Raw genomic sequence first — 13854 nt, forward strand, 5'->3', positions numbered from 1 at the left:
GCGTATGAAAATCAAGAAAAATGCACTTTTCCCCTAAAATTTACAAAATATGCATTTTACTCTTTCGATTTTTCAACTCACCATTGTATATAGCTCAGATTAATTCTAGCCCGGTTTGCTAGATCGAGTCATCGAGAACATACACCGCCACACTGGCGCCTATAACGAATTTGGATTATTTTTTTTAAGTACCTACGTATTTTAACGAGTTAAAAGCAGCACATAATAATATGGTAGGTATATACTAATAAAGTGACTTAGTAGACAGTAGTTACCGCTGGTTAGGCGAGTTAAAAGTTACGCTAGTTAAAAGTTATTAATTATTATGAACATCGAACCGAAATATTATATCTTATTGTATAATATATAAAATATAATATACCTATTACCTATGTATCGTATGGTTTTTTAATTTCTAATAAGTTGCTCATCAATATTTTTTAAAATACAAAATGTGTAGGTATGTTTTTATACCGAAAAAAGGTTTAAAAATTAAAAATTAAACACATCATTAGCAAAAGCTATAATTTTTTGCCACCCCCAAAAATTTGATGCTTTATACTTTCGCCCTCCCTTTAATGCGCCACTGAGGACATAATATATATATATATATTATATAGAATATCATAATATAACTCCTTACTCCTACAACTTCCGAACGGCGAACCCTACTAATTAGTAATTACATACCGTTGTTACTTACGTATTTCGGGTACGATGGGTGTTTAGTTTATTTTTGTAAGTTTATGACGATTGACGATGCGCAGCAGCGGTCTTGCCGAGAGGACCTCCTCGGTGATGATTTGGTGGCGTGCGAGCGCGTCGGCCGGCTGTCATAATATTAAAATATTATAAATATAACAATATAATATTGTGCCCAACGCGTAGGCTCTAATTCATCGTCGACCGAACATTGTTTTAACAGTTTAATAATATGCGCCAAGCGGGTAAAATTAATCATTCAGCTACCATGTTTTTTGAGCGATTAATATTATTCCCCAACTTCATAATGAGCAATTTTTGCCTTATAAGTTATAACTTATAGTCAGGGTTGGGCAGTAATCACTAATCAGTTAATGCCATGGTGTATCCACTGACCACTATATGGTGTTTTTTCAATTGCACGAATACTCCTGCATACTCCCATACTCAGGGAGGCGAGAAAATAAGTGTTGTATATTGGCGAAAACCTAATAAAATTGCATAGAAAATTATTATGATCCATTAACTTCCGCGATTTTTTACGATGCAGTACCGACCGATCGAAAGTGCGCTCGGCGATTGAAATGACGCTGAAAATTCGGTGTTCTGGAAATATAAACAATATAGACATGTTATGGTATATTTTAAAGTACCTATTTATATAAATTATACATTACATTAGCCTAATGTAATATTATAATTTATATTTCCGAAATAATTATATAATATAATATATAAATATATAATTTTGTATTATGTTTGGGACTTGTATAGGCCACCCATCGTACACATTCTTATAATTTTATCAATGGCTAGGTCAATTATTTATTAATAACTTCACACTCGTAATAGATAATATGATAGTTACATGTATCAAATTTACGTAGGTAATTTAAATGTAACTTTAAATAAAAGATAATTTTAAATATTTTAATAGTTCAAAAGTGTAAACTTACATTTAAATACGTAATAATTAGACGGTATTATGCAATATAATTTTTGTTGTAAATTTTATCTAGGCAATGAACGCCACGATCGAAATTTAAGCTAGTTTTTTCAATAACTACCTATAACTTATAACTTATAACTTTTATACATATTTCAGTGTTAACTATTATTATTTAAAGTTTGAAAAAAAATCAATACCATTCGATCATACATGTATACGTATGTTATTTCATACACCGACTGTACTATTTTCAGTTTTCCCTAATATAATAATATTAGTAATACCTTCTACAAGTTTAAAAATATTAGTTTTAAAGTAATGTTAAATGTATATAATTGTATTTTATAATATTAAGGATTTGTATAAAATGTGTATATGAGTGTACTTTCCGTTCGTATAACTGCGTAACAGCATAAGTGTGTTATCCATATTTTGCGTCAACATAATACCTAAATTATATTATATATTTATATAGGATTTATATTATAGGTACCTACAGCTACCTAGATAATAGTTTACAATTTCATCTAGTTGTACATTTGTACTTTAGTGAGGTTAAAAATAAACAATTCTCCGTAGTCAGAATTATTCCTAACAATTGGGAAAAACTATGAAAAAAAGGTGGGAGAGTGGGTGTTGCTCTGCTGAACAGTAGGTTATAAGTGGGTCACTGTAATGGATGGTGTTAAATCGGAATTCAATGATATAATATCATTGTAAAAGAAAAACGATTCTGAGCGAAGATGGTCCGTCAGCCTATGATATTACTAAGTATATTTGATGATATTATTGTAAATAAAGTGATTTATATAACCTATTTACGTGGAACCTTGTTTCAAATTTTCAATCTATAGATATAAAAGTCGAACAATTTAAACATTTCAACTACAAAATAAAAATTAATTTAATTTTGATAAATTTTGTCAAAAATCAAACTTTAAATGCTCATAAAAAAAAATTGTACCAATGTATTTTTAATATTTTTCAACTGCTATTGTAACAATATATCTGCAGGAGCAGAGTATTACATTTTCACGCATTATTACCCAACAAATAATATTTTATTGACAATTATAGAAAAAAAAAATTAAAAAATTGAAAACTGAGTCAAAGAGAGTCAAAATATTTTCAAAATTGTATATTTATGGTGTATAGAAAATGAAAATATAAACATTCAGTGAAATTTTAATGTATTTACAATTATTTGTTTTTGAATTACAACAAAATAAAAAATTTGTACATGAGAAATCGAGTGAGTATCTAATCTTATAAAAATATGAACATCAAACGCTCATAAAAATGTAATTTGATTTGTATGTAGACATTTTTTTTTGATAAAGTTAGATAAACATATGAGAAATGTTGTATTACATTTTCAAATCTTAGATTTAAATAGAAAATTTTTTATGAATTTCTAACTCAAAATAATTTGCACATTTTCGTGAATTTTACGTATTTTGTCAATATTTGAACTTTAAATGCTAAAGTACTAGATTCACAATTAGGTTCACATTCCCATGGCTAAATAAATAGGTATGATCAAATTGAGACGTATTTTCGTTATGGGCTGCGCACGTACAATTATTGCATGTTTTAGCATGGAAAGGAATCTCAGCTGGAAGTGATTTTTGGATTTATTTAGCCAAGAAATTAATAATTTGTATGGTTTTGTAAGCAAATAAATTGAAGTGATAAAATTCACTGCCAGTGGCGGCAATGACACCTGCGTATCACAAAGTTGCGATCATACCTATATATTTAGCCATGCACATTCCTATCAGAAAAGGTGCCGTTGAAGAAATACTGAAAGATCTATCTTGTATAAAATCTATGTACGAACTTTGAGATCAGTGAACGAATATAAAATAAGCAACCTGGCAACACTGGTGCATTGATATGATAAGTATTAAGCAAAAGTTTATGGTATCAACTATTGAAGAACCTATTAAGTATGATAATAAATATGAAAAAGGTGGGTAAGTGGATGTCGCTCTGCTGTACAGTAGGTTACAAGTGCGTCACTGTAATGGATGGTGTTAAATTTGAATTCAATGATATAATAGTATCATTGTATAAGAAAAACGATTCTGAGCCAAAACGGTCAATCAGCCTATGATAATATTACCAAGTATATTTGATGATATTATTGTGAATAAAGTAATTTATTTATTACCTATTTATGTGGAGCCTTGTTTTAAATTTTCAATCCTTAGCCATAAAAGTTAAACATTTTTAACTACAAAATAATTAATAAATTATAAATTTGATAAATGTTGTAAACATTTGAAATTTAAATGCTTATAAAAAAAAATTGTGCATATGTATTTTTAATATTTTTCAACTGCTATTAGCACGATATATCAGGACCCTTATATTAAATATTCACGCTTTTTTACCAAACAAATAAAATTGTATTGATATTTATAGAAAAAAAAAACTAAACAAATTGAAAACTGACAATGTCCGTAAACAGCTCAAAAAGAGTTAAAATATTTTCAAAATTTTATCGTGTATAGAAAATGCTAATATAAACATTCAGTGAAATTTTGAAGTATCTACAGTCATTTGTTTTTTAATTACAATAAAATAAGAACATTGTTACATGAGAAATCGAGTGAATATCAAATGTTGTAAAAATATAAATTTCAGACGCTCATAAAAATTTAATTTAAGTTTCTTGTAGATATTTTTTTTTGATAAAGGTAGACAAACTTATGAGTAATCTTATATTACATTTTCAAATCTTAGATTTAAAAAGAAAAATTTTTATGAATTCTCAACTCAAAATAATTTGCTAATTTTTGTGATTTTTCAGTATTTTGTCAAAATTTGAACTTTAAATGCTTATAAATAAAAACTGTGGTTAAGGATTTTTAATTTTTTTCATCTGCCTTTGAAACAATAACCTAGGAGCCTTCTATTAAATTTTCAAGCTTTTTTACTCAACAGATAAAATTTTATTGATATTTAAAGAAAAAAAAATAAAAAAATTGAAAACTGACAATGTCCGTAAACAGCTCAAAAAGAGACAAAATATTTTCAAAATTTTATGGTGTATAGAATATGCTAATATAAACATTCAGTCAAAATTTCATGTCGGTCATTTGTTTTAGAGTTACACCAAAAACCAAAATCGATTTTCTCAAAAACTTCCCGTGTTTCCTTAATTTTTCTTTTGTTTTTCACGTCGTTTTTGTAAACTACTGGGAAATTTTTACTTTTGACCCCCCCCAAAAGTACCAACTAGATTCATTTTCCTATTAGAAAAGTTACTGTTAAAGAAAATTCAAGCACTTTTACTGTCCTAATAGATGATGACAGACACAAAAAAAATAAAAAAAAAACACACATCATTGTAAAATCAATACATTCATCGCTTCGCTCAGAATCTAACAGTATTCAAAGCATGCCTATTATATAATTTTTAGATTCTGAGTGAAACGATGAATGTATTGATTTTACAATGATGTGTGTTTTTTTTTTATTTTTTTTTTTATTTTTTTTATTTTTTTATTTTTGTGTCTGTGTACACGATAAGTAGTCGAAATAATGCTTCGATTTTCGACTTCAGTATCTTGTTCGATGGGAAAGTGAATATCGTTGGTGCATTGGGGAGGTCAAAATTTTAATTTCCCAGTAGTTTTCAAAAGCGATGTGAAAAACAAAAGAAAAATTAAGGAAAAACGGGAATTTTTACGCAAAATCGATTTTTAACAAAATCGATTTTGGTTATTGGTGTAACTCTAAAACAAATGACCGTAGATGCATGAAATTTTCACTGGTTGTTTATATTTGCATTTTCTATACACAATACAATTTTGAAAATAATTTGACTTTTTTTGAACTGTTTACGGACATTGTCAGTTTTCAGTTTTTTTAAATTTTTTTTCTATAAATATCAATAAAATTTTATTTGTTGGGTAAAAAAGCTTGAAAATTTAATAGAAGGCTCCTAGGTTATTGTTTCAAAGGCAGATGAAAAAAATTAAAAATCCTTAGTCACAGTTTTTTTTTATACACGTTTAAAGTTCAAATCTTGAAAAAATACGGAAAAATCACGAAAATTTGCAAATTATTTTGAGTTAGAAATTCATAAAAAATTTTCTTTTTAAATCTAAGATTTTAAAATGTAATAGAAGATTACTCATAAGTTTGTCTACCTTTATCAAAAAAAAAATGTCTAGAAGAAACTTAAATTAAATTTTTATGAGCGTCTGAAATTTATATTTATACAACATTTGATATTTACTCGATTTCTCATGTAACAATTTTCTTATTTTATTGTAATTAAAAAACGAATGACTGTAGATATTTGAAAATTTCACTGAATGTTTCTATTAGCATTTTCTATACACCATAAAATGTTGAAAATATTTTGACTCTTTTTGAGCTGTTTACGGACATTGTCAGTTTTCAATTTTTTTAGTTTTTTTTTTCTATAAATATCAATAAATTTTTATTTGTTGGGTAAAAAAGCGTGAAAATTTGATATAAGGCTCCTGATATATCGTTCTAATAGCAGTTGAAAAATATTAAAAATACATAGGCACAATTTTTTTTTATAAGCATTTAAAGTTCAAATTTTGACAACATTTATCAAATTTATAATTTATTAATTATTTTGTGGTTAAAAATGTATAAAATGTTTAACTTTTATGGCTAAAGATTGAAAATTTAAAACAAGGCTCCGAGTAAATAGGTTATTTATAAATTACTTTATTCACAATAATATCATCAAATATGCTTGGTAAAATCATAGGCTGACTGACCGTTTTCGCTCAGAATCGTTTTTCTTATACAATGATATTATATCATTGAATTCAAATTTAACACCATCCATTACAGTGACCCACTTGTAACCTACTGTACAGCAGAGCGACATCCACTTATCCACCTTTTTTTTTGCATACTTTATTCCACATCCTCCATTGGAGCCCTTCAATGAATGGGATCTCTATAATGATATGGGTATTACATGGCATTTAAGTATACTAATCACCTACTTTTTTCGAATTATTAACTTATATATAAGTCACTAGTCAGCTAGGTTAGGTTAGGTAATAATAAATTTAGTTCAACCTACTATATAACTAATAAAAAAATTTCTTATAATGATATAAATGTATAATAGGTAATTAATAAATTATCATTAGAAATGTAGGCTGATTTACCGTCTCCGGTCAAAATCGATTTTGGTATGCGATGATTTATCATTGAATTCAAATTTAAGCTGTAACATATCCTATAATGACAAGGTAGCAATCTGCAATTTCTATAATAGGTACTTATAGCAATAACAGAACGATTTTCCCATTTATTTTTTAAAATTACAATATTATAATACACTAGGTTTCTATTACAGGTTATCTATTTTTTCTAAAAAGAGTAAAAAAAAGCAAAATGTTGCTGGCTGAAATTAAAATACGATTGCCTTGAGTTTATACAGCTTGTATGGATACGTTGTTTATTATACGACAGTAGTGTGAAGGAAGCCCATTATATTATTAAGTATTTTAGTTTTTACCAGTGCCGCTTTTCTTAAATTATTTTATCGTATGACCAACGTTGCACATAATTATGGTCGGCAAACGGGTCACTGAAAAGCGACCTGCAGTGAAAAATTTAGCAGAGCTATGCGGGACGCCGAGAAGACGCGAAAACATGCCAAGCGTTCCAACCCACGCCTTGGACGGCGGTGGTGGCAGCCGATCAACCAGTGGCATTAGCGGCGTGGTAGCGCTGAGACGCTCTCGCCGAACGCGTATGGGCCGCCGACGTAGGTCGAAGAGGCGTAGCCGGTCCGGTCGCCGACGTGGAAGGAGACGTAGTGGTACCGACGTAGACGAAGACGACATGACCACTGACACCGAGGAAGACGAAAATGACGACGACGAATCTTCAACGGTCGACGCGACATCCCGGAGGAGGAGTAGGAGGAGGAGGAGTAGAAGGAGGGGACGAAGGGGCAGCCGACGGCGTCAGATAAGTGGCGGCGACCACGGTGACGATGATTACACCACCGACGATGCAGAAACCACCGACGACGCCTCGTCGTATAGCGGTGGTGGCGTCCTCGCGATGGCGGCTAGTAGCTGCCCAAGTCCATGTGGCACTCGTCGCCGGAAGAGGAGAAGAAGGAGGCGGTCGACGGGATGCAAGAGGAGGCGGTCAATTCGACGGTCGACTGGTTGCAAGAGGAGGAGGAAGAGGAGAAGAAGTAGCTGCCGTGTCTTCGCGCTTGGCGAGTCCACCGTCGGCGAAACGTCGAACGACTTGGCAGAGGTGAGTGGAACAGGCCACATGCGGATGACGCGGAGCACTGATCCGGACACCGTCGCTAGCACTCGTCGGGAAACCCGGAAAACACGATCGGCGTCACGTTCGGGCTCCGTCTAAACATAACGACTCACCACGTCACAGATTGATCCTCCAGATATCGATCATGTTATGTATATTTTATTTCTAAATCCATTAAATCGAAAATAAATTATATCCGCGGTTATTTCCATGTATATTATTTTTATTAAACATTTTAGATACATTACCAGTTTCAACTGCAGCGCCTGAAGGAACGTTTTCAACGCTGAAAGAAACAGGTACAAATATTTTTGAGAAATGCTATTACTAAAAATCGATGAAATTGCCTAACTTTATTAAGTTTTCAAGAACCAAAGTATAGATTCAGAAGAAGTCCTAAATGAATTTGCTCTTCTAAAATATATAGCTAGGTTTTTATATTTTACTATAGTATAATATTAGAGTCAATATAGTTGTATGTGTAAAAATTATAAATTATTTTGTAATTTTAATATTAGAACAATTTGTGTTTTATATTTTATTTTTTATTTAACTTTTCCATAATTAGAATAGTAGGTACCTAATAATTTCATTGGTATCTTGATCATGAATAATTAATTATGATGTAGATTCAATATAAGAATGACGATTTGTTTTTAGATTCTGAGCGGAGCGATGAATGTATTGATTTTTTAATGATGTGTGTTTTTTTTGTGTCTGTCACCACCGTTTGGGGCAGTAAAATTGCTTCAATTTTCTTCAACAGTATCTTATTTGATGAGAAAGTGAATCTAGTTGGTGCATATTCGGGAGGTTAAATTCCCAATAGTTTTCAAAAGCGCCGAGGAAACAAATCATTTTGATATTTTTAAAATTATATTTAATGTATTTTTTTTCCACATATTTTATAAATTTTATACTTCCATATTTTTGTGTTTTTATTACATATAAATCCGTTCCCTAGGTGGGCTAGGACAACACACCCCTATGGAAAACCGTAAATAAACAATATAAATGTTTATACAATATATTTTATATTTTGAAACCAAATTTATAGTAAACCTTTCATTCTAACATTCATTCTAATGATGAATAACTTACTTGAATTGTTTTCGGATACTATGCTCATTGTACGAGTCATGTTAAGAGCTGTGATACGTGGATTTGTAATTTGAAAAATAACGTTAATGTTTATTATGCAATATTCAATGATTATTTATATTTAAGACAGTAAAATTATTTTTTTTGAAAATAATTAAATTATTAAACGTGTTAAAAACAATATTTACAAAAAAAAAATCTAAATAAGATGTTATAATTTTTTTGTGTAGCCTTACAAGATCTTATGGTAAGTGTTTATGAGTTATGTAATGATAATGATGCGCTTAATATGATAGCATGCGTTTATTATAACGAACATTTTACAACTGCCCGCGCTCGGGCGTGTGCGTCTCATTAAAGTCTTATTAGTGCGCTGGACAATCCCCACCGCACCTTACTAAGATAGCTGTTATAACAATATAACATTTACTTATATAATAATTATAATACTATTAATACTGGTTATGATTACAATAACCACCATGGGTATCGGTATACAACAGTAAGAATTATTTATACCTTCACTATTTAAAAATTGGGAAATATTAGGTACCTCCGACGCACCTTATTAATCTTATACTTTCGCAGGGCCGTGTTAAGAGGGGGGTGGCAAAGGGGTCATTTGCCCCTGGGTGCCACAGCTTGGTAAAATCAATAAGGGGCGCCTAGAGCTTGAGAAACCGCTGTTGCCAGTTGCCTGTTGGTGACTCCTCAATTTATACTTAATAAAAATTTTAATGAAAAAATTCGTTTAGTTCTTAATTCTTTAGTTATATATTTAAAAATATATTTTTGTCGTACCGATAATAAAATAAAAATTAATCGAATTCAATTTTATGTAGGTACTAAGGTAGGTACTAAAAATAATGATATAATAAACTGGTGAACTGGTCACAAACTTATCGCGAGTTATTTATACTCGCACAGGTTTTCCGATAAGTTGTAACCCTCCCTCCAACAATAATAGTTAGTAAATTTGCTAAAGGGAAAGCGAGAAAAAAATTGTTATAATTTGTTTATGTAATGCAATTTTATTGAATAAAACTAAATTAAATTTAGATAAAGTTTTCAACATTATAACTATATGATAGCTTAATAAACTTATTACCCACTAAATCTATGTTAAGGTATTGTAATGCACATTTAAAATTGACCAAATTAGCTATTTCAGTTCTATTTGTTTTATGTCAACACAACATCAAGGATCAGGATCATCAGACAATTAAAAATATAGATGATAATCTTTTGGAGTCTCCAAAAAAAGTCATCCTATACTTCTTCACATACCTGAAATACTAAATAACGTGCGAGGTAGTCAATAAGTGGATGATATAAAGAAGAGAGGGGGACTGGGGCGCTTAAAAATGAGTGCCCCCAGGTGCCAAAAAGCTTAACACGGCCCTGTACTTTCGTTAAAATATCACTGTTGTTTTTAATACATTTATAGATGAAAATAGTTTGGATTTAGATGGTTACTAAATCCTAAAAAAATAGTATCAGATAGGTACATTATTAATCAAGGGTGCTATCATCTTATGCTAATTTTACGACTGCTAATACGCGCCGTTAAACGTTTATTGGTCATTATCCGAACGACGCTAATAACAATAGTAAAATATGCAATAAAGATGAAATAGATTTTAGAAGAAGTGTGGTGCATGAAAGGAGACAGATATTTGAAGGTAATATTATATAACGTTAAAAACTGCAAAGCATACTATACATATATTTTAGTACACAGCGTACAAAACATATTATGGTTATTTCACTAATATATGTACAATAATAATATGTAGTAGGTATGTACATATTATGCGTTCGGACGCGGAACGGTTTTTGCCGCTAATAAATTGTGCCAATGTGCCCCGGACATTACAAGTGTCAAATATCCAAGTTCCCGGCAACTTTCCCCCTCCGTTGCCCGGCACCAGGTCGTCTACCCGGTGTCTAGGCCGTCAGCCGCCGACATATTTTTTTCTTTTTTGTCGTTTTCTATCCGTTGATGTGACCGCTACGTGAGGGATCGCTCAACGCGCCTGCGTGCTGGAAAACCTCGTGTGAGCACGAGCTTAAGATTTATTAACGTTTACGTGACAAGCTGGCACAATACGCCAAACATAGTCTACGTTGTTGCCGTTGTGGTATTGTCCGCGGTGTTGCGCACGGTCCGAAAAACCGAGTGTATTTTCGGACTTATCGAGGTGTCACCTGCGCATTGATACCGGAGACCGGCTCGTGTGTGGCTGACGGCTGAATAAAACATCGCTCTCGTTCCCGTTCGGCGGTGACTTTCGCGGTGCTGTGAAGATTTGTCGGCCGTCAGTCAACCAACCTACCCATAGTCGCTGAAGTGTCGAGTTGTAGCCGAGTCAGGTAATTTTTTTTGTTCGTCTATTTTATAATGCCTACACATGTTCGTGGGCCAATTATTATTTTGCTTGTATCAATGTAAATTTTTATGAGTACGTAAAGATTAAGTTCTGGGCGCCCACCATTTAAAACAATCATTATATTATAAGCTTTTTGTAAAAAATACAAGTGTTCCCGTATAGCAAGGTATAGTACCACTATTTTGGGTAACCCTGTCCACAAGACAATACGCGATTCGTTGCCGACAACCGCAATACTCGTAGGATCGGCAGCGGCGCAAACAATATGCATAGAACCATAGAACGTAGTTATACAATATAATATATTGACATATTGTATGTTTAATATAGTCCGTGATATAGACAGAAGATGACGTGATTATATAATATTTAGAAGAAGGTCCTGTTACTCCTGTAGAAGAAGAGAAAAACGAAAAGCAAAGGAAAATAGAAACTATAGTATCAATAATATCAGAAATACAAAAATAAATGTTTATCCAATTTTTTTTTTTAATTTTGAAACCTTTCGAATAAGTTTTAACTAGGTAACTAAGGATTACCGTTTTAACGATGAATGTCTTAATTGAACCATTTTTCGATATAATTTTAATTGTACGAGTTATGTTACGATGCGTAAAACGAGTATTTTTAACTATACAAATGGCGTTAATGTTTTTTATAAAATATACAATGACGATCAAATGGTTTGTTGCGAAATCTGGCGGATGAGCGGTGATAAATATTTGAAGGTAATATTATATAATTTGGATATAGATGATCACTAAATCCTAAAAAAATATCATCAGATATAGGTAAATTATTAATCAAGGGTTGCTTGTATTAAAATGTTGCATAACTTTAATAGCCAATTAAATAATATTATCTAGTATGAAGACCGAAGGTCAAAATATTAAAAATACATTAAAAACCTTAAATACATTTTTACTATTTTTAGATTCTTCTGGAAGGAGGGCTCATAATTATAATATAAACCTACAGTGATTGAATGATAAGAGTTTTTAAATTTTTTTAAGTGAAATCTGTGTTTATGCCGCATTAGTTCCAAACTAAAAACTGGACACATTATATATAGATACTTTATATAAAAAACATTTTATCGCAGTTGCTCAATAAATGAGTTTCCATATTTATGTACATATTTTTGTATTTTTATTACATATAAATCCGTTCCCTAGGACAACACTTCCCTATGGAAACCCGTAAATAAACAATATAAATGTACAATATACAATATTTGTTATTTTGAAACCAAACATATTATAATATGTAATGTAATACCTGACTTTTATTCACTAACAATGAATGACCTTTTAGAATTTTTTGTGACGTTATACTAATTCTACGAATCACGTTAAGAACTGTGAAACGTCATTTGGTAATATTACAAATAACATTAAAGTATACATTCAAATATTTTATGAAGATAAAATGGTTTTTGGTTGAAGTGTGGCGGATGAGCGGCGTAAAATATAAGGTAATATTATATAACAATATAATATATAATATATACCTATTGTATGTTTAATATATAGACAGAAGACGACGCAATGCATAAATTAAAAAAAGGTAGGTAGAGGTAAAAAAGAAGAGACAAACGAAAAGGAAGGAAAAATATTATATAACCTTAAAAACTGCAAAGCACACTATTAATATATTTTAGTACAAAGCGTACAAAACATAATATTATTCGGTTATTTTACTAATATATGTACAATAATATGTACATCATAATATGCATAGAACGTAGTTATACAGTATTATATACCTATTGTATGTTTAATATATAGATTATAGATAGAAGACGACGCAATGCATAAATTAGAAGAAGGTAGAGGTCAAAAAGAAGAGACAAACGAAAAGGAAGGAAAAATATTATATAACCTTGAAAACTGCAAAGCATATTATTAATATATTTTAGTACAAAGCATACGAAACATATTGTTATTTTACTAATATAATATGTACGTATATATAGAACGTAGTTATACAAAATATATTGTATGTTTACTATAGTTAAGGAAAAAATATACCTTTTTTATTTTGGCACCCAAAACGAATTAATTTTTTTTGACGCAAATGTGTATTTCCCTCATCACTAATGATACCTGTGTAAGGGCGCATGTAAACTCTACCACGAGTACCTTATTTTTAGTGTAACTTTAGCCAGGAAAATAAATCAGGTAAAATTGGGTTCATGTTAACTCCGCCAGTGAAGAAAATCAAGTATACGGAATACAATTAATATAATATACCATTTATTATTAAATAAAAAATCATAATTTTACAATAATAATCATCCTTACTAAATAATAGTTAGGTATGCCAAAAAATATATAAAACTTAAAAATAAAAAGCAGGTAAGTGGATGTCGCTCTGCTGTACAGTAAGTTACAAGTGGGTCATTGTATAATGGAT

At 30.7% G+C, this 13854-nt stretch overlaps 1 protein-coding gene across 1 annotated transcript; it reads left to right on the top strand.

Annotated features, from left to right (window-relative positions):
* Window positions 1-7228: 7228 nt before the first annotated feature.
* On the top strand, window positions 7229-8047 carry LOC132952871 (uncharacterized). The gene has a single exon (XM_061025349.1). It carries the CDS (start codon window positions 7229-7231, stop codon window positions 8045-8047), a length of 819 nt encoding a protein of 272 aa, XP_060881332.1.
* Window positions 8048-13854: the final 5807 nt, after the last annotated feature.

This window comes from Metopolophium dirhodum, chromosome 1 (genome assembly GCF_019925205.1).
Source record: "Metopolophium dirhodum isolate CAU chromosome 1, ASM1992520v1, whole genome shotgun sequence".
NCBI classification, from domain to species: Eukaryota; Metazoa; Arthropoda; class Insecta; order Hemiptera; family Aphididae; genus Metopolophium; species Metopolophium dirhodum.